The following is a 21,987-nucleotide window of genomic DNA, read 5'->3' on the forward strand; positions in this document are numbered from 1 at the left end:
GTGGAGACTTTCTAGAAGGAACACAGCATGAAAGTCAAGGTTTCAGCCAAGACTGACTATCTGCTTGTTGTTTAGCGGATCTGTTGCTTTCTTTTTAACCATATGGACTAAAACATGTGCGCCGACAGGTCCTAACCTGAGGCTACGTCAGCTAGCTTCACCAAAGGTCGTCCTTTTTAATCGCACATTTACAGGGGATGTGTCGGGTCACAACGCCTCCTCGTAAATGTTGGGAAGCTTTCAATAAGCTAGCACGGAGACGCAAATTTAACAAATCCGGCGGTGGATGGGGAAAATTAACGGACCAAACCAAACGAACACAGCAAAGTGTTCCAGTTGGAAGTCATGGTCGACTATTTAGATTAGAGTACTTTGATGGCGATTGTTTGGATTGGAGGTCAAACCAAACCAATGGAGCCTCAAACCAAATGTATGGAACCATTTGGGAAGCCATGGCAGCCATGTGAAGCCAGATATTGTTAACACTCAGAGGTTGGGTCAGTCCACTCTCTTTGGTTTATAACGGGGATGAAAGAACACCATGACGACGACTGTTCTCATTCTGTTCTGATATTTGAACGATTGGAACATTTTCAGCAGTTGAACAAAACACCAACGTGTCTCTCAGGGTAGGAAGTTGAGATTTACTTCCTCTGGCTGTTAAACATCACCCTCAATTACAGGTGTTTTGGTGTTTTGTTTTTTTGCCACACCTTTTGTCAAACACGTATTAAATGGGTCACGAGCACTAAAGTCTCATTTCCTGGCAGAGTAACAAGGTTAGTGCATCACAACCATCACGGCTAAAGCAGAAACTCTTCAGTGAATGCAGAGCCAAGCATTCAAACGGTGTGCAGGAGAATCTAAACCAACCGTCTGATGCCCATTTGGATGTTTTGCATCACGAATCTCACATAATTATCAGTACATCTGACAAAGTACAACATTTACAGTCTGCTTTTCTACGAGGCTTCGTCTCTCAGCAGGAAAACAGCATCCAGGGGAAATATGTGCTATAAAAAAGACAAACTTTGAAAGATCCATCACTGTCACTTACAGGCTGAAATCGCTTTAGAAAATGGACTCTGAGTGGCCGGTGTGAACAGGAGGAAGGATTACAGCAAACCAAACCTGTTTCAACACTCGTATCAGACGCCTGACTGTTGTTTTTTATCCAAAACTGTGCTGCAGGTTGCTTCCAAAAACATGAAACCTTTAAAGTCTGCATGCCTTCTAAGACTCACGTCTCGACGTTGTGGAGCTGCAACGACTTCGACAAACTCGCTCTGATGCTTCATCTGCGAGGAAAATATTTGTGTAGGTTGGCAATTACACTTTAACTGGAGTTCTTACAGTCGCAGAATTAGATCATATTAGATTTGATTAGATGCGATAAACTCGGCTGATCTCGCTAGGAGGCTCAGGTTGCCACAGCAGGAACCGCAAATGAGACGCAGCGTGAAAATAAATATAAGATGAACGCCATAACAGAGGGCTTGTAGTTTTTATACACTTTTGGGTTTTGTTTCTTTTTTATTGATTTTTATTTTATGCTCAGCTCTCCCCTGGGCCTCTCTGTTAAACCTATCAAAGATTTTATTGTACGTTTCAGTTTGAACCAGAGAACTGCTTTGCACCAGTTTCTAGCTCTGTAGTTTTATTTATTTGCCTAAAAAACTTGCCTTAAAGCTCCTTCTTCTACAAATACTACAGAGTTTAGCTGTAAGTTCCTGGTTTCTTTCGCACTGATGAATTAAGCTCATGCTTGGGCGTCATTTTAGAAAAGCTCAGTGCCTGTGCAGCAGGCGAGCCGAGCAGGAGAATAAAAACAGCAACAACAAAGATGATTAACTTGGATCCAAATCAGCTCGACTTCAAAACTAGAAGTCCTGGTGTGCTGCAACAAGCCAGGACTAATAAAAAAAAAAAAAAAGTCTAAAAAGTTGATCCTGCACAAGCAACCCACGGATACTTTGCTAACTGGCCACTTCTCCGGCCTTAAAGTTGGCAAAACAACAGAGGCTGATGAGACGCGAGGGTTGTTGGTGACCCCGCCACTCGTACCCGCTGCCAGCTCGCAGGTCTGCCGGACCAACGGAAGAGTCTCGCTGCTTCAGATGGCCTCCCCTGCTGTGGACTGGGCAGCGCCTCCACGTGTGTTCGCTTTGCCTGCAGGAAGAACCGGCGTCCCGACAGCCAAAGGCTCCGTTGACTCACAGTGAAGCGAGCGAGGGAGGCGGTGATTCAACAGGAAGATAAACCGAGTCCTCAGAGCAGCTTCTGGGAAACGTTGCTCCTCAACTTTGGGGCATCTGATGAACCTGAATCCAGCGTGCTCTGGTCTAGCTTACTTTTATGGACTTGAGAGAAACGTCCTTATTCAATATCTGCTAGACGCTCCAGCTTTCCTCACCAAAGACTGCCGTCTACATGTGAGAACGGTGAGACCAAACCAAAACAGTAACGCTCAAAGAAAACACAACGATCGATTAAACTGGTGGGACCGTCTTTACCAATCACCCCATCAAGTCTTAGATCCACACAGAATGAAAAACAAAAGCCTAAAGGGCCCATATTGGACCACTTTTCACCAAAACTTTCAGCTTTAAATGCAGCTAAGCGACTGCTGCTGGCCCCGCCCCCTTCAGGAAGAAGACCCTCTCTGCGTATGTGATTGACAGCCAATAGCGACACAGTTAAACGTACGGCAGCCGACGAAGACGACATCGCCGAATCTTAACCTGTGTTTGGTTGCGGTTAATAAAATCTGTATTCTAGCTGCTCGGAAATGACTCTAAAGTGACTTCTTGTTTACATGTAATTTGAGTTCTAGTCACTTATTTTATACTCTGACAACAGAAACCAATAAAAATATAGAAATAAGAGCAGCTTTATCGTGAATTCAGCTGTACTAAAATGCCATTTATGTGAGCAACGGATGCAAACATTAACTGAGTTTGAGTTGAACTGAAGCACAACATGACAACACAGTAACCCACCCGGTCCTTGTTTACTCATTTAAATTAAATTTCAACAAATTTGTGGGCAGAATATCAAAGCTAATGTTAGCCACATTAGCCACATTAGCCGCTACAGCACAAAGGATTTTCCTGTTGCTTCGGGGGCATCGACATCAATAATAACCTTTAGCTCCTTTAGATACTGGTTGTGCATGAAGACTCTTGTGTTCACTCTTGCAGAACCTTTGGGGACATTTTAGAGTTTAGCGGATGCAACACTAGAAAGTACATGAACCTGTTGGACTGAGAGGCAGCTGCTCGTTCTGAATTGTTCACCTGGAAACAGCAAAGGGGCGGGGTTATGCTAATTTTCAGCTAGCAGACTTAATCCCTCAGCCGGTAGTGAGCAGTTCAGTAAAATTCTTACTAGCTCGTGAATCCAGGAGGCTATCCAGTCGTGTGGCAGCTTCAGGAACAGAAGAAGTAAACATCTTCATATCTTAACGGCTTTTTATTTCACACCTCAGAACACAATAAAAATGGATTTCCACCGTATGGGGCCTTTAAATGTAAAAGAAAACAGTTTATAGCCACACTTAAAGTAATTGAATTCGTTGAAAATGATTGCCTTTCCTCCATTAGGTGAAACAATCCTTTCATTTTTGGAAATTGTTGTGATATACGTCGCCTCTCGTTCCGGCTTAATAAAAAAACACGAAGCTTTAAAACCCGACGCGATCACAACACGACTGACTCGTCTCGGAGCAGATGAATGCAATCTCCCTGCCTCCGCTGTTGTCGACAACTGACCAAACGCGACCTTTCCCAGTTAATTAATTGGGCGAGCGGCTCACTAAGAGCAACGTTAAATTTCATGCTTTAATTTAACGACAAGCGTCCGCGCCGCATCTATCGTAATTTGAAAGCCGTGGGTGTGACGGAGTGCTCGAGCTCCGAGGCCCGGAGCGCCGCCACCACTTATTTTAACAACACTCCAATTATGGGATGGCCGGGCCCTTCTGCCTTTTCATCCCCCCTGGATGGAGCAAACAAGGGTTTCCATTTCACCGCTGCACCTGTAAGAGCAACGCTGGCTGGTGAGCGGATGACTTAATTGTTCACTCCTGTGTCTTGGAAAACCAAAGATTTGTGGCTCCTCCGTTTCCAGGAAACGCTGGATGTCCACAGGCAGACAGCAAATAGCTTACTGTCTAAAGAGCCCAATGCTCCTGTCAAAGCCCATTTGCAACTAGACGGCATCCGCAGCTGTTATGAAATCTACTTCATAAATCTATACGGCGCTTCATTTCCATGCTACTCTCGGCAGACACATCTAGGACTCCACGCCACCCGCCTCGCCGCGGTTTAGATCCAATTTGAAACAGCTCCCTCTAGGCTATTCTGGCGGAGTCTCTTTCTTCCCTGGAAGAGCCCGGCGCTCCGTTAAGGCCATGTGATGTTCCACAGACAGTCGGAAGTGTCACTTGTGCTGCGTTATCCTTCCCTCTCCTCCGCCGGAGCTGAACCACAGTGGCAGGCATGACTCACTGAAGTGCTGTACTTTCTAATGACACGAGAGCGGAGGCTGAGTCAATCTGACCTGACAGTCTTGCATAAATCACGGCCCTTCGATTTAAGTTGCTTTGAGGAGTGTCAACAGATCCGCGGGAGGAATATTAGACGCCGCTGTAGGTAGGGACTCCGCCTCTGGGAGCTCGTTACGGGGTGTCTCCCCTTCATGCCGCTTCGACGCGTCCGCCGACTAAATTTCGTGACCAAGCGCCCACCAGCACCCCCAAGAACATTTTAATGGGCGAGCTTTTCGGAGGAGAACTTGAAACGCAGGTGAAACTGGAGCCTGCAGAGAGGTGCAGCAATAAAGGCCGTTAACTGATAATGCAGCTTTTATTCCTTTTGTTTACGGCCTTTGGAGGAGCCGATGAGACGGCGGCGTGGAGAGCGCCACTACACAGCGCTTAGCTTCTAATCTCGCCATTAATCACTCCACTTGAAAGTGTTCGACAACAAAAGGCTGTTTTCTTGTTGTTGTTGTTTTGTTTTCCCTCCCACTTTGAAATCAAAGTAGTTATAAGTATTTTCTTCTTTCCCTGGACAAACACGAGAGGCCTTCGAGCCCCGAGTCTGCGGATTCAAACCATCGGGAGGCGAATAACTCGACAAGAGGATCACGCGTTCAGCATTAACAAGTTTCGGCGTACGAGAGTAAACACGAGCGGCGCTTTCTGTTTTCTTGTTGCGTCGCTGCTTTCCTCATCCGGAACCATCTTTCCTGCCACACCGGCTCCAGTTGACTCCCGTTCATTTAAATAATGCACGGCTATTAGTTATATTAAAGACAGGCGGCGTTTCAGCGCAGCAAACTTTTATAGCTCCGGGCACTTATCTGCGATATTGGCAGCCACTCAAGGAAAGAAAAAAAAAGAAGAAGAAGAAAAAAAAAAGAAGAGAGGGAGCAATTTAATCAAACGTGAGAGATCTAAACACCAGGGAGGCTGGATGTAAGATGGTTTCTGATCAAGAAGCTGGAAAGAGAAGTGTGCGATTCTGTTTCCATTATCGGAGAGGAACTGCAGCGCCGGCGCTCTGCTACTCGGGGGCATGGGAGGGAGAGCTATAGAAAGCCGTTGGTTTATGTGTCTGTCAATGTCACGTCTTTTCAGGATCACGGTTCAAGGCGAACAGCAAGGATAAAGGGGGGGCAGGGAGGGGAACTGGTACATTGCTGAGAGGGTGCTGGTAGGTCAAAGGACCTTCAGCTGAGTTGACGCTGGTGGATATTGTGCTCTTCAGTGATTTGAAGGATGGAAAATAACACGGAGTGTATGATGCCAATGGGCCGGGGAAAGAAACGCAACGGAGCAAAGGATAGGTTTCTGCACAACAGGCCGAGAGAATCGGGCTAACCGCGTACATGGTGCAAGAACTGGACTCTACTTGCAAGTACTGCTATTGCTTTACTATTTCATGCCTGTGCTCTGGATATTTAAGCCTTAAATGATTCAGTTTTGTGCAGTTAACTTGCTTGTAAAACCACATACTGGATAGATGTGCAGCGAGCTAATTTAGCTAACATTAGCTCCATGAGTTGACTGAAAATGCAATACACTGTAAATACAATACCAACATGTGGACTACCATTTAAAGGCCTTGAGTTTGGAATCTGGCCGTCGCCATCTTGGTCTTTTGCGACCTTTCAAGCACAAAGTAGCTAAAACCTACGCTGCTTCATTGCTCATTTTATTCTAAATGGGATCATCATTTACAAAACAAACATCACGCTGTATTCAAAATAGCCTGAATTTAGCAACTGAGAAAGAAAAGCAACAGAGTACGACAGAGGTTTCTGCACAAAAGATGACAAAAACATGCTGTAAGAATTGGATAAAACCCGCAAGTACTGCTGTAGTTTTACTATTTTTGCCTGTATTACAGCTATTAATGTCTAAAACTGTTTAGTTTTGTGTGCATAGAGCTAATTAAGCTAACATTGGTGCCATGAGTTGATTGAAAATGCTGTTTCTTGCCCACAGACTGTAGCTACAAAGACCATCCTGATCTTTTAAAACTGGACCGAATGACCGGTGGATCTGAGAACTTGAGGACACTGTGCACAGTGATAAAGAAGCCCCACCCTAAAGCACGCCGGCTTTATTTCTTATTTTACTCTAAATGGGACTAAAATTAATAAAATAAACACCAAACTTTTTGAAAGTGGTGATTGAAATCAAAATCACATGTGGAAAATGTTTCCTGAGGTAACAAATCAAGTAAAAGGAGGGTCGTTATCTCATAGACGTTAATACAACCTGACTTTTTCTTTGCAACCAGAGAAATCGCCCCCTGCTGGTCATTAGAAAAACACTGAACAGTGGCTTCACTTTTTTAAACTACATTAAGCTACATTAATCTTTTATAGACAGTCTATAGTCTGGCTCACTTTAACAGTTAGCAGCTGATATATTTCAAACTAAGAAGACGTAAAAAATGTTTTTAATGTGCAACTGATGTCTTCGTACATCACAACATTCAAAAGCTAGATGTCCTAGACACAGAGTTAGCGGCTGACAACATCAACGATATGAAAATAAAGAAGCTGTTTTGTTCTTTTATTGTAAAGAAGAGCAAATTTTATGGGGCTGATGTCGACAAAAAATCATCTAAGATCATTGGTTCATTCATGTTTGGCTGTTTGAACCAGAAAGACATGTTTTACTTCGAAAAGTCATAAAACCAAGACTAACTAATGTGTTTAGTGAATCTAGTGCTAGCTCAGAGATTGGTGGTTTCCTGCGTTAAACATCTCCCAAAAAGAACATTAAAAGAGCTGCTAGCATTTGCCAAAATTATATTAGCATTCAGCACTAGCTTCTACACACTGAGGAACTACTGTACAGCTCATGTTTGACTGCGATCAGCTTCTTTACTGTAACCTGTAATTCACAACATAATTAGCGAATGATGAGGCTGAATATGTAGAAATCCTTCAAAGCCTATTAAGGTTACTTGTACTGGACCTTTACTGCGAGTTGACTCAGACATAAAACTTGTCTTTTACGCTTCATGAAGACAGATAACATCGTCGACGCCAGCTTCGTGTCCCCACATCATAAAGTGAAACCATCTCGCCAGCAATGTGCACCGCCGTTATCTAACGCTGTCAGCAGTAAAAACACTGAGGCTTTTCTGGCTTACGTAGAGGAGCTGCATCTTTGCTTTTTCAGATTTTTCTCTCTCTCTCTTTCTTTTTTTTTTTGCCTTCCTTCCTAAATGGCAAACTAAGCAAACAAATCACGCTGGTGTATGAGGGCATGGGAAAACCACTGATTCCAAGGATGTCTGAAAAATGTATTTGCAGTGCAGATCTCATGGTGCAGATCTCAGATAATTTTCTTTCAAAACTGCAACCACCCACAGGCTTCTAAAGCTCCAGCTGGCAAGCAATCCTGAGGAGAACAGATTCTCCCCCAGCAGGGGCCATAGGGATGCAGCAGGAGAGAGTAAAAGAAGCTCATTCTGTTGATTAAATTTAGTTGATTTAGCTGCTTGGCTTCTCCGGGGTGACTTGGAGCTCACAAATTATCAACCTTAAATGGTGGATCTTTACTGAGATGGTTCACATTGGTTACAGATAGACTTGGTTTCGGTACAGTTGGGAGAAACGCGATGGATTCCAGCCCCCGGTTAGCATATTGATTTCGTGCCGGCTCTTTACACCTGTTTCACTTCTCTATCCAGCGAGTTTCGTGTCGACCTGCAGAATACAGGTAACGCTCGGGCAATTCCCTTCCATTGCTTCCATTGTTGGGTGTCGACGTAACTATTAAAACCTTTGATGTTTCGTTAGAAGACTGCCACAGCCTTGAAATTGTAGTTTTCTCTCGTTATAGTGTGGTTTTGTAGTTAACCACGCACTTGAGGACTAGTTTCCACATCAGTGTCGGACAAAATAAGCCTATAAATCTATTAGGACGCTGCCTGAAATGTATAGTAGGGTGCACAAGCTCTACAAAAAAACCTGTATTCTCTACATGCATGTCAGAAAGTGTATCATAGATCAGCTGCAGTGCCTGTTTGCTCCACCAGGTGGCGCTTCTTAGTGGTAACTTGGAGTACGAGTTTCGCTTTTGGTAAGTAGACACCATTTTTGGAGTTTAGCTAGAAACTGGCACCAAGACAAAGCTTCCCGTGACGCTTAATGACAAAAAAAAAAGTAAAAATCAGACGGTACTTACTCGTATACTTGGAGCTTGTAACACTGGCTGTTCAAAAACAGAAACTCCCAATCCGTCCCGTAGTCTATGGCCAGCTTCTTCCGCAGATCACTGAGGAAACCAGAACACACGAGTGATTAGGAGCATAGTTTAGTCACAACTATTTTAGCTAATATTTAAAAGTTCCACCAAAGAGATGCTTTAAACAGTCGGTTTTCTGGTTCTGTGCAGCACAACGGAGCACATATGCTCTTCGCCACCTACCAAGCTGCTTTATTAACTTCTGGGTGACTCAGAACTGTGCTGACAGTGTAGTTTTATTTGCTTCTGTTAGTGACTGACTTGGAGGCTCCAGTGTGTTGATGAGGTGGCCCTCTAAAGCCCATTTCTATGCAGCGTCTCCAATTATCTGAGCCGGTGAGGGCTGCTCTTCTTCACTAATCGCAAATAAGGCAAGTGAGCCCTATCTCTAACAGCGCACAGGCCCTCATTTCCATATTCATAACCCAGAATTGCTAATGGGGTTAACAAATGTTTAGGGAGGGTGATTGTTCCGCTCGAGGTTGATAAGGCGGGGTGGTGTAGGGGGATGATTCGGGGTCAAAAAAGCGATGCGGGGTTGCGTAACCGGGTGTGCATGTGATTCTCGGCGGGGCAGGGGTCGCGGCGTTCATGCACGGAGTCAATTTTGGTGGAAATTGCTCTTTACAGCATAAAATGTATGGACTAATAAGGAGGAACGGGAGGGATAATTGAAGACAGAAATGCACCAACACACTAATATCTACATGCTGATAAAGCCTGGAGAGGGAACATGGGGGAGGAGAGCCATATCTTGTGCTCCGACACAAATGATAGTGAGTAATTTGACCAGGAGCAATTAAAGCAAGGTGGGCAATGAAGAAATGGAGCGAGTGAAGCCATGCCAGCTCCTTTTCCTTCGTTTCCCTGTTGTCTGAGGGAAGAAAAACCGTGACCTTTTGGTAAGTGCCATCTCTGTAGTCGGCCCTTCTTTCTCCATGTTGTAATGAACGGTTTGTAGGCCCGAGGGCCGCAGAAACTGGCTCTGTCAGGACCTCGGAAAGGCAGCGTTGAGCAGGAACCCACATCCAAACAGTGTTTTCTTTCAGCTGTTGTGAAAATGTTGCAGGATCGGGATGATCAGGTTGTTGTTTATTTGCCCCCTATTTAATCAACGTCTTTTAATATTTAGCGACACCAAGTCCCCATGGTGATACCAGTGATCTAGATAATCTACACTTCAAGTATATTAAAACCAATCCACTATATGCTTGACAGGACAAAAAATGCATCCAAATTGTTTCAGAGGGCGACATAGTTGGTCAGAAACCTTGTTGTGAAGCTTCAGTAGGCCATCATCTGTAAATTATTGTGAGAAGATGCACTGGGGGTTCACAAGCTCCATATTTTCTACATGCATGTTGGAAAATGTGCTGTTGATTAGCTGTAGTACCTGGTTGCACCACCAGGTGTATGTTTGCAAGCAGAGAGCATTGTGGGGGTTTTTAGCTTGTAACTGTCCACCATGTCAAAGATTCATGTGGCCGTTAATGACCTCCAGAATGAACCCATATGTTTAAAACAAGCTAAGATCAACTGGGACAAGTTTTGTGTTAGCAAGCGCAGAGCATTGTGGGGGTTTAGCTAGCAACGAGCACAACGACAAAGCTTTCTGTGATGCTTAATCCCCATCGGACAGAGCTTATGTGTTCAGGACAAACTGAGATCAAACTAGCATAACAGAACTGCCTTTGTAGCCCAGGTTATGTGTCCACTGACTACTCAATTTGTGTGGCCAATGAATTTATTATTGATTATTGCCCCTTTTCTACCCCAGTTTGACAACCGACGCAAATGAAGGACTGGGCTCAGGTTAAAGCCGATTCTGATCATGAACAGGACACCCCTTGTGTGAGTTTGTAATATGAATCGAAGGTCGAAACGAATGCCAGAGAATCAAACATCTTAATATTTATCTCTCTGAGGCTGAAATGTTTTCTGGACAGAAATCTAATAATATAAAGTATGCGGGTAATTTGTTGTTGACGGGGTCACTCTGCTCATTAATACAAGATGCTTGCCACGCTAATTTGTGCCTTTCAAAATGTCAAAGAATGTTGATAACTCATACCCAGGTTGGCATTTTTCTGCTCAGAGTAAGTTGGAAGAAGACACAGTAGGCAACCAATTTGTTTTTCCCTTCATTAGAATTAGGTATCACACAGTGCAGAGTCGCTCCTGTGCAGCAGCTTTCTATACCACTTTAGCACAGAAGGATGGAGTCTATTTTAAGGCCTGGTTAAATACCAACGTGAGAAGCAAACGCTGCATCCACGCGAAGTGCAAAATGTTGAGGATTGAGCTGCAAACATGTGACAATGGAGGCCAAGCCATGCCTCTGCTTCTTTATTTTTCCCTTACCTTATTTCCATGTTGACTGTCTCGTAGGCTTCTTCTACCTTCTTCAGATTGGTAGCCTCCCACTCTGCAGCTAGACAAAACAAAAGGTCAGACAAATTAGCAATGCATAGTTGTTGCATCTCAGCAGCTGCGTGTTGCCAAACAGTGGGCTCTCGATATAGGCTGGTATATCTAGGACTGTGAGAGGAGCAAGGCTGCGTATAAACAGAAAAATGCTATTTTCAGGTGTGGTAAGTGCCGAAAGGCAGGCTTATTAGTCTCCTCACACTGACAATTGTGTTAACCCAGACTGAGGGAGAAAATAAGTCGGAGGGAGTGTGAGAGCAGCAGAGGTGGCCGCAGAGATTATATGTTTCCCTCGTCGTCGCACTCGTATGTTTAATGTATGACAGGACAGATGGAAAGACCATCAAATGACAGCACGATGTAAACACTGTGTCTGCATGCTGCACGATGCAGGCTGTAGATTACAACATGCATCATGAAAGCAGTTGATGCGTCTGTCCAACGTGGCTCAGCAAGTTTCAAACAACACATATGATGGTGGACACGTTAGCTAACACATCATGTTTCTGACCACTTAGTAGAAGCTCAGACAGAAATTCATTCCCCTCTCAACTCTGCTTTGGTTTCTACCAAACTGTACGTGGCCCATTAGCGGCTAAATGCTACACGATCCCAAACGTGGTGGTTTTTAGCGAACAAAAGCCTCGTTTCTAGAAGAAGGGTTTAAAAGAAAAGGTTTGAAAGAGATTAAGATGCATCAGTCAGGTGATAATTCACTGTGAGGTTCTTCTCTGCAAGTCATTTATTATGTTTAAACTTTTTTATATGAAACAGTAAAGCAGGTTGTAGCATGTTTGGGTTAAGCTGCATTACTTCACATGGCAGTAGTCGATGCTGCAATTAGACATGGACAGTGTTTCAGTCCCATGTGGATGTTTGTTTGTTGTTTTGAAAATGGTCACAACATCCACAAATCAGGCCAACTTCAACTACAAGTGTAAATAAAACAGTGACAGAAACTTGCTCCAACACGTTTCTTTGTTATAAAATAAGACGTCCGATTCATCCTTTGTGCATCTATTTAACGGAGGAGCAGCAAAAGCACAGGAGGAGGATTTCGGGAGTCGACCTCGGCGTCTCTCGGCCGGAACCCTGAAGGCAGACAGGAACGAGATGTGCAAAGAGGCTGAAAGGACTCGGGTTTAGCTGATGAGTGCTGACGGACAGGCGGAGTTAGCGGGCTTTCTGGAAGTGGACAGGTTCGCCTCTGACGTCGAAGAAACTCTCGGCGGCGTCCGGCGCCGTGGCAACGGAAAAGAATGTGCAAAGGGCTGCGTGGGAAGCTGTGACAGCTCTGGCCTGAATACCAATTAGCATGTTCCTTGCATGTGGTCTCAGCTGGTTGCCCATAAAGAACCCCCCCCAACAATTCCCCCAGTACCTATTTCTTGCCCAACCTAATACAGATGTGCTACGTCCAAGAGGCAAGCAGTGATTTTTTCCATTCTGCAGCGGCTATTTTTAAAGCTCCGAGACGGGGAGATTTCTCCTTAACCCACCCCCAAACCCCTCAAAATCAGTCTTTTCACACAAGAGCGCTCTCTCCAGCCCCGTCTCACATTCCCTCTCCTGTCCTCGTTCTCTCCGGCGCCGCACACACCAATCACCGGGCTCAGCAATGACAAAAGGAGACGCAGGATCCCGAGCGGGTGACATTTGACCCGGTTGTACACGGAGAACGTGGCGAGGCTGAGAAGAAGAAAGGCTCCGGGAGAAGCAGCCAGGCGTGCACAAGCACCCGGAGCAGGGAACACAGGGCCAGCCGAGCCGAGCCGCACCAGCCGGGCCCGACGTAACCCGAGGCCGCCGCGCAGCACGCACCGAAAAGACCTCACGGTTCTGGTCTAATAACTGCGAGGATTAGACTACGGGTCGCGTGGTCGGTGGACGTCGTGAATTAGCCGATCTGCTCCGTCGTTACGTAATAATCAGACGTCCTTATGTAGTCTTAAGATTCAGAGCAGATTTTGTTCTTTAATCATCCAAACTAATCCTCGTTAGCATCACACAGGCGTCATAAAGGAGAGCCCGAATCATGGCAGCATGCTGAGGATGTACCATTTGGATAATATTCTTATAATAATCAGCAGCGCGGGCTAATGGAACCATGCTGTAGTCAATCCTGGTTGGTCTTCAACAAGAGTTCTGCTCAGAAGTCTTTGTTGTGTTAGCCCGTTGTTAGCTAAACTAGCTAATACAGCCAATCCATTTTCTGACATGTACGTCTCTTGTCTTATTGGTTAATATGGTTTTAATCGGTCGAATATTTAGAAGATTAGTATCTTTGAAGGGCAGATGCTTAGGGTTACAACAACAGTAAAGTCCTTCTTGTACATTAGCGCATGACGAATGCTAATGGTATTATATGATGCAGCATTACAGCCACCAGTTGTGTCTAATCAATAATCAATTAACCAACAACAAACTCAGCAGTCAACAAACACGATACAAGCCACTAAGGTAGTTCGATGACATAGGAACGCCGTTGTTGATTCCAGCTTCTTTAAATCCCATTGAGCTCTGGCTGGACGTCATCAGGCGCCACGTAGATCGTTTTCATGTTTCCCGCTACGATCTAAACCCCCACGATGCTCTCTGCTTGCCAACATTGATGCACTCATTGAGCCCAAGACCACGTTTTTGTTCCACTGGAGCTCTACAACAGGGTTCATGAATGCTTACGTAGCATTGAGCAACACTTTGGACGCAGAAATAAGTTCATAATGCGCTCGTCAAGCATGTACACTAGATTGATTTTAATCGTTTTTATCGACTTGGAAAGTGTGATTTACCAACGAAAACTGCATCTGGTTGGGACTCGGTATGGGCAGATGCTAAATATTAAATGACTCGGGCAAAAAAAACCCTTGATTAAGCGCATTTTTAGTGCATCCATATGGAAAATGTGGGACAGATGATTTGACGTCGGAGCTAAACTGACCGGCGGACGACACTCTCCTCTTCAGGAAGTGTACTGTACTTCACCGGGAGCGATCTATCAGGAGGGTTTGTTAAATCGCAGAGGCCGAAAATAGAAGAGGAGGAATACACTGTATAGTACATGCCATCTTCTGCTGGAAGTCTCCCGTGTATACATACCTTGAGCCAGAGACCGGAGATGCTCTGTTTACATGCGAGCGGATCAATAGACACGGCGATTCTTCTGCAGCTCTAAGAAAAGAAGCCCGAGAGCCGGCGCCGTGTGCACCGCGGCCATGCCTAACAAAACAAAGCCAATGCAGTGAGGCCACCCCTGAACCCGGCACTCGCGCCAGCTTCAGACACCTTCAGCTAGATTATGTGGACTAACGGGCGCATGTAGGAGTCGGCTTTGTTGTCTGCTCTTTAAAATAAAGACTGGCAGCGCGCTCCAGCTTCCACGTTGATTCTCCTTCTCTTATAACCTCTTTTACTCACCGCCATCTATCATCCACCCTTTCCTCTTTTTTTTTTCTCTCCCCTCCCCACCTCCCTGTTTTTGACTTTAACATTCTCCTCGGCTTCAATATTTTCAGCATGAGCTCCTCAGAGTCTCCCTGTCACCCTCACCTCCCTCTCTCTGCACTTCCTCAGCCTCTCTCCTCGACTGACGAACTCGTTCTGACTGCAGAGTGGGGAGGAACTAAAATATAGGTTGAGGATTCCTGTAATGAAATGTTTATGGCAGGTTGTGACGACGAACGAGGGGCCTTTCAGGCTACTGTCAGCCGGTTTCGGACCACCCGCTGGCTTCAGACGCCACCGCCAAGAGGTGCAAATTACTCGTCTTTAAGGCGGCGACGCTATCGAAACCCGTTCAGCAAAGGTAATGACGGGAAAAGAGACCGAATCAACACCAAAATTACATTCCTGATCTTGAACCGCCACAACGCAGCCGTGAGGTTTAATTGCAACGCAGAGTTTCCGTTTTCTTATTTATCTGCCCAAATCTGACAAACGGTTCTGAGAGCGAAGCGCAGGCTGCTGGGAGTTGAGGAGAGGTCAATCTCGCCCCCTGCATAATCGTTGTGTTGGAGTGTCTGATTGTATTAGGGCTGAGTGAATAACAGTAGCTGGCAGAAATAGCATCATGTTTTGAACTATCAGTGCAATTCATAGCCTTGTGACTGACTCAGTTTGTATTCATTCTCCCACACTCTCCTGCAACTCCTCTTTTTTTTTTTTTTTTTCCTCCACAGCGGTTGAAGGACAAGCGCAAACATTTCAGCATGTTCTGAAATTAAGAATGGATCCATTCACTGCCCAGCTGTCATTATATCAAATTATATAAAGCGACCACACGCGCTGCGGCTCGGCGATTAGAATAGACGTAAGCGTAACGCGTCACGTTTTTTTTTAAGGAGATAACGGCGAACGTAGCCGAGTTTCCGTCGCGCTGGCATCGACCTGACAGGATCGATCAGTCAGGCCTCGCAGGTTAAAGAATAACGTCACGCATGGCTGCTAAAGTTAGCGCAGTTATAGTCGCTGATCAATCAGGCGACTAGAAAAATGAATAATTTAGGTGATTTGTCAAGAAAAAATGTCAGAATTGCTGTTTCATAGCAGTGAATAACCATGAAATAATCCTGGTTTCAACACGATTCAGCAACTTCAATATGTTTTTGGGTTCTGAGAAGCCGTAATAAAACTGTATTAATCAAAAAATAAGACAGATAAACACAAAAAAAATGACATAAATAGAATTGCTCATAGATTTAATTTGGTTATAAAGACAAAGACCTAAAGAAAAAAGATTTTTGGCAAAGACGCTGATTTTAAAACTAGAACTAAAGTGTTTTAGTTCAGAAATCGTCTCTGTAGCCCAGTTAGCTTAGCATAAGGCGTAAAAAACAAGGTAAACATATCAGACAAACCTGCCTCCATAGTTCAGTAGTTAACACATGGTTGAATACATACAGAAGCTACAAGTTTAAAAATATCAGGTTGTGGTTTTACAGAGTTCACGCCTCATAAATAATCACCTGTAAAACCACAGCAGCTTTGAAAGGAGCTACGCTAGAGTCCCATGTTTGCAGCATTTGTACAATTTTCTTAAGCAACCGTCAACATCGGACGCAATTCCAGAAAATGATGGAGCTATTTTCCACTGCGAGGACGTCTTGGTCGCTCATCTTAAGTACGTGAGCTCTGGTTTGAGGTCATTAACTATGACGGAAATCTTTGTCATTGCTAGCTAAACTCTCACATTGCTCTCTGCTTGCTAACATGACGGCCTCCTCAGGTCACTACAGTGTTAAACGGTAAGACTCCACCTAGTGGCACAACCTGGTACTACATCTACAAGGCATTTTCTGCGCGTCCTTCATCTTCTGCTTTAATTGGTTAAATTATTATTAACGGCATCTAAGCTAATCGGCTAAGCTGCTGCGTCTAGCTGACTGCGTCTACATTTAACGCACAATTATCTTCGCCTAAAAAGTGCAACAGCAGCTGTTTTAAAGCCACACTTACACGCCGAATGTGTGACGCCGACATGATGGTGTTTCACGGCGTGGCACCGAGGCGCACGTCAGGCCCTGCTGCTCACGCTATCATCACGATGCGTAATCGCTGTTTAACATTTAAACGGGAGGCCCAGTGAACAGAATAAACAGTCTGTGCGGAGCGAGTTCACTCTGCAACAACTGGGTGCTGTTTATGAATATGTATGATGTAACAAACGCCTAGGAGCTGACCTACTTCTGCGTCTCCTCTGCTCATGACTTGGTCCCCTTCCGGGGCAACGCTGTCATCTCGCAACATACTGTAATAGCAGGAAGCATGCGACTCTCATGTACAAATCAACATGCTCCCGTTTGATGGTTTTGCGAGCGATAATCACCGTCTGCTGAGGAAAGGCGCTCGGTAGGTGGCCGTGCAGCTGTGGGAATATTCAAGACCCGGTAATGACGGGTTGCTCATTCAGCGCACGCCAAGTTAAGTGCATCGTTCACCTTTATCAAAAGCCGGAATTTTAAACAAGCTCCGAGGGAGTTTGAATGTTTACTGGAGTGACGTAGACGCGAGAAGATGCAGGAAGCCGAGCAAAACGCGTGATGGACAAGCAGGCGCAGACAAAAGAGAGCTCTCGACATAACTGGGGCTGCACACTGGAGAGTATTCTCATAAAATATCTTTATCTGGGATCATCTTGGTATGGTGCCAAACGCGGTTAGCTTCAGGAGCCGGCGAGGAGGAAAAAAAAAATCTATTTCAGACAACATAAGAGACAGAAAGCTGGCAGCCGCTCAAATCACACTTCCAACATTTGATAAGTGAAAATGAGCTAATTTGGTGTAGCCGTGCGCCGGTTGTGATCCGATACATTCCTCCCGTGGCTATGGAGGCACCGGGTGAAGGAGGGCGAGAGGCGAATCGTTTCAAGCTCTTAATGGAAGAAGCGCGCGTCCTATAGCGAGGGAGGAGGCTCCACTCCCCCTCAGCTCCTCCTGTCCATCCACCACTCAAGGTCTGCACAATTACGTGTGAAGGACGCCGTGTCGCCCTGGGCCGGGGTCGGAGGCCTCGCCCAGGACCACGCTAATGGCCAACCCCCTCCTGTTTAACATTTCACATCTAATTCGGAAAGTGCTGAACGGAGCCTTTAATTAACACCGGCCCTCGCCAAAGGTTTGCAACCTGCCAGAGCGCCGATCCCAGCGCTCTCTTATGCGCTGACGCTCCGCCGCCTCACATGCCAATTCATTTGTTGAGTGCTGAGATGCATTGGCTTGGAAAAGGCTCCCTGGTCACTCCAATGTGGACTGAGGGACGTGGCGAAGCGTCGGCATGTGGGAGACGGAGGTGTAGGAGTGCAATTTATGCGGAGAGCTGCTATGCTCGCATGTCTAAAACGAGACGCTTGTTAAATACCTACGAAGCAACTTTAAGTTTAGCAGCAGACTGTTGTTGTTGTTGTTGGAGGAGTCGCTTCAGCGTTCCAGACAACAGTCCTTCATTAGATTAAATATCCCCATATCTGTCTTAAAGTCCTCCCTCGCCCTGCAGATGGTTATCAAGTCCGTGCAATGCGTCTATTTTTAACTATCTTTAGATGCAAACTCGCTAAATTAGATCAAAGTTAACCCCGCTGCACAGCGTCCATATGTACACAGCTAATATGTTTGCAGCGCTTACAGCAGCAGCAGCAGCATCCCAACAAGTGGCTGAAACAACACCCCGGATCACACAGCTGCACCGACGATGTCACCGCAGGCCTTTTACCTGCAGTCAACGCTCGCAGGTTCCAGCACTGAAATTACACTAACGAGTGTGTCCATGTGGGCCATTCAAACGACGTAAACTATGTATATAATGTACGTATATTTAATAGATATGCTGCAGTGTGTAATCAGAGAGGTGGTAATTATTTAGAGAGGTGAAATGTAGCGATGATGAGCGTGCAGGGCTCTTTAAAGGAGGAGAATCAGGTGGTAATGGTGGTTTGACGAATGTTAATGTATGTTGGACGAGCTGCTGTCTGCAAACATCACCGACTCTTCCTGTTGTTGGAATAATTTAATTTGACGATGTTGGATAACGTGAACATCTGGGTTCCAGCAGCACAATTCAACCACCTGACCTGAAGATTATCTCCTCTAACACGAAATTGGAGGCCAAAGTTTCATCAGTCCAGCTGCTACGACTAAACTACCAGAACAACCATGACCTGGAGGACTGAGAATCTTCACAGACAATTTGTTGCTAACCAGCTAACCACTACCTAACTCATGTTTCCATACCAGTCGCCATCTGCAGCCCAACATGGCGTAACTGGAGTCCATCTGACTGGAGAAGCATCAAGAACAACCTGGACGACTAACAGGTAGGAAACACGAGACAGGATGGGCCGAGGCTAGCTAGTTAGCAGCAACTGAACGTTCATCAGGGATCCGATTCAAGTTGTTTACTTTGGCTACAGGCAGTTCCTCGTTAGCAAAAAGCAAGCACTGCTTAGCTAGCAACAGGCACCATGAGAAAGGCTTATGTGGAGGTTAAGGACCTCCAGAGAGAGATCATGTGTTAAGGAGAAGCAAGGATCGACCACAACAATGTTTTTTGTCACCTTTGCAGCCTAAATCATGTCTGTTGACGAAATCTGTTGCTCAATTCGTGTCGATTATCAGTTAGAAAATGATTAAAAACAAGATAATATAGGATCTGCATGCCAAATTAAGACAGCAAACAGTATAAACCCATCAGCTCACCAACTTCTACGACTTAAAAAAAACAATAACAAGCATCGTATTTAATGAGAATCTATTATTTATGCCTGGTATCAACCAACCAAAGTAACCACGAGCTCAGCTTAGTGTTGGTTATAGAAAGGAGTGTGCATTAATAAGAGTGACAGCACAAATAACGTATTAGTTTGAGCATTCTGTGAATTTAACTCGGTTAAAGATGGAAAATGTCGCCGTCCTGACCTGCAGTGAAGCTCTACTGAGTCAGAACACCAGAGAACATCCTCACAGCTCCTCAGTGAATGAATATACGAGCTAAAGCAACAACAAACCTGCTTCCTGATGCACGTTTAACTGGTACGACATGAGCCGGGGTGTAAAAAAGGTTCCTCCATCCGTGGTGGCAGTTAGCAGCTGATAATCGGAGGCCGACGTCGGTTCTGCCTGCAGTGAAGCAGCGACCGGGCGGTTCAGACCACATGTGGGCCCAAACCAGCAGCGTTAGCACCGTGCTCAGCTAGAAACACATGAGGAAGCACAAAGCAGCCAACAGGCCGAAGCAGCAGCAGCAGCGGTCGGCAGTCAACACCGAGCAGAGTGCTGCCTGGACAGGAACCCGGAAAGCTCGGCCTCGCTCAGCCGGAGACACACCAGCAACACAAAGACACTGATTAAAGAGGGTCTGGAGCAGGGGTGTCCAATCCTGGTCCTCGAGGGCCGCAATCCTGCATGTTTTACGTGTGTCCTTCTTCCAACACACCTGATTCAAATGATCATCTCATCATCAAGCTCTGCAGAAGCCTGATAACCATCCTGATCATTTGAATCAGCTGATTTTTGGACTAGAACTGGTTCTGACCAACCACCATCTCACACAAGCCTGGAGAGTTTACCCAGAATGCACTGATGCAGTCTGACTATTCACAATGTGATACATCCCATAAAAAAAAAAGGTGCAACAAGTTGGTTTTTTTTTTTTGTCATTTTAGATCATGTTTGAACTGTTTTAGTCATTTTGGCTTTTTAAAAAAACTTATTTTGGACACATTTTGGACAAAGTTTGAGCCGTTTTAGAAAAGCTTTAAGTTATTTGTGTAAGATTTTGGACAAATAGAGTCACTTTGGAAGGTTTCTGGGGCGATCTAGACGAGGATTTATTAAATTTGGAAAAGCTTTTAGGTACACAGTTGTTCTTAAAATGGTTTTAGACAGTTTATAGTGGAAATTTAGATGCATTTGACAATTTTATTTTTAGCATTTAGGGTGAAATCCTGACACATTTTGGACAAACACATCCAGGGTACCAATGACTGTTTCTATGACTCTGTGTCGTAAACTTTAACCTGCAGAAGCTACAATACATCCCATAATATTGATGCCTAAATTTATACAGAGGGAAAATCATGCTGGAAACAAAAACAAGCTTCAGTGTTTAAATAGTGACACCTGGATGGTTTAGTTTAGTTTCTATCTCGTTTACGTATGAAGCTATGAAATCACAAAAATGCTGGAAGAAGCAAATCTGGAGTCTCCTATATGTACTATAAGAGCCTGTAAGTATTCATAACATGAAGGTAAAACTTTGTATGACTTTATTATGCATAAAAAATCACCTGATTCTGAGGTCAGATGGGAACTTCACCCACAGCTGGTTGAGTCTATATATAATAAGTAACATAAAGCAATAAGAGGGTTTGTTGTTCGTTAAGTTTCCTAAATCAGCCGGATCATGTCCAGATTAGCACAACAGCGCCTGAACATCTGATCCTGAGGAGGTCAGGTAGGAGCTGGTGTCTGGGTTCTGGCCGGTCCAGCGCCACAGCGAGCGCCCTCTGCGTGAACTCCGCCCGTCCTGCTTCTCCGCAGAAAGTAATTTCTGTCGACACAACTGCACTCTGAGCGCCGCTATGCTAATGTCTCCCCAAATGGGGCCTTTTCAGGACATGTCAGACAAATCAGCCCAACACAAGCCGGGAGAGAGGAGGCAGACGTGCTGACACACTGGGCCGGGGCAACAACAAAGAGCGCCGGTGACAGAGGCGGCCGTGGAGGGGCGGGGGAGGAGCTGCTGGGGGCTTCTGCTGGACGTGGGGGGCATTAAGACGCCCCGGAGATGTTTTTCTGGAAAGTGGCTGGTTTGGAGAGGCAGCAGCTGTTGTTGGACTAAACGGAGCAGCACTCGAGCGTCTAATCGAAGCAGCGCCGCCGTCAGCAGAGCGAGGGCGCTGCTGAGCAATCCCAGTGGAGGAGGAGGAGGAGGAGGCGGGCCGCTGACCTCCGGTCCTCCCCGAGGCCCGGCGTCAGCGCATGTGTGGTCCGACATGTATCTCTGCGCTGCATCGGTGTAATCAGGGGGAAAGAGGAAGAGGGACGGACGACAAGTGTGAGTCAAGTCGTCACGCAACGGCTGCAGATCCACTGCAGGAGAAGTCACTGTGGCCTCAAGCAGAGATCCTCAGAGCTCCTCAGAGCAGCAGAGATCCTTATATCTTCTTATAGCACAGAGCTCCTCATAGCTCTGTACAGCTCCTTATAGCTCCTCATAGATCCTCAGAGCTTCTTATAGCAGCACAGATCCCTACAGCTCCTTAAATCTCCTAATAGCTCCTCATAGCTCCTCAT

General features: G+C 45.5%; 1 protein-coding gene across 1 annotated transcript in view; it reads right to left on the reverse strand.

Moving 5' to 3' along the window:
- Positions 1–8,713: 8,713 nt before the first annotated feature.
- The window catches only part of LOC103363892 (glucosidase 2 subunit beta-like), a gene marked incomplete at its 3' end in the record, with an annotated part of 100,363 nt that continues 87,089 nt past the window's right edge, over positions 8,714–21,987 (reverse strand). Inside the window, exons 11-12 of the mRNA XM_008290844.1 lie at positions 11,135–11,204; positions 8,714–8,803 (exon numbers count right to left, since the gene is read on the reverse strand). Coding sequence (XP_008289066.1) covers positions 8,714–8,803; positions 11,135–11,204 — 160 coding nt within the window. The remainder of the gene's footprint in view (positions 8,804–11,134; positions 11,205–21,987) is intronic.

Source organism: Stegastes partitus, unplaced genomic scaffold (assembly GCF_000690725.1).
Source record: "Stegastes partitus isolate 25-593 unplaced genomic scaffold, Stegastes_partitus-1.0.2 Scaffold698, whole genome shotgun sequence".
In the NCBI taxonomy this organism is placed as follows: Eukaryota; Metazoa; Chordata; class Actinopteri; family Pomacentridae; genus Stegastes; species Stegastes partitus.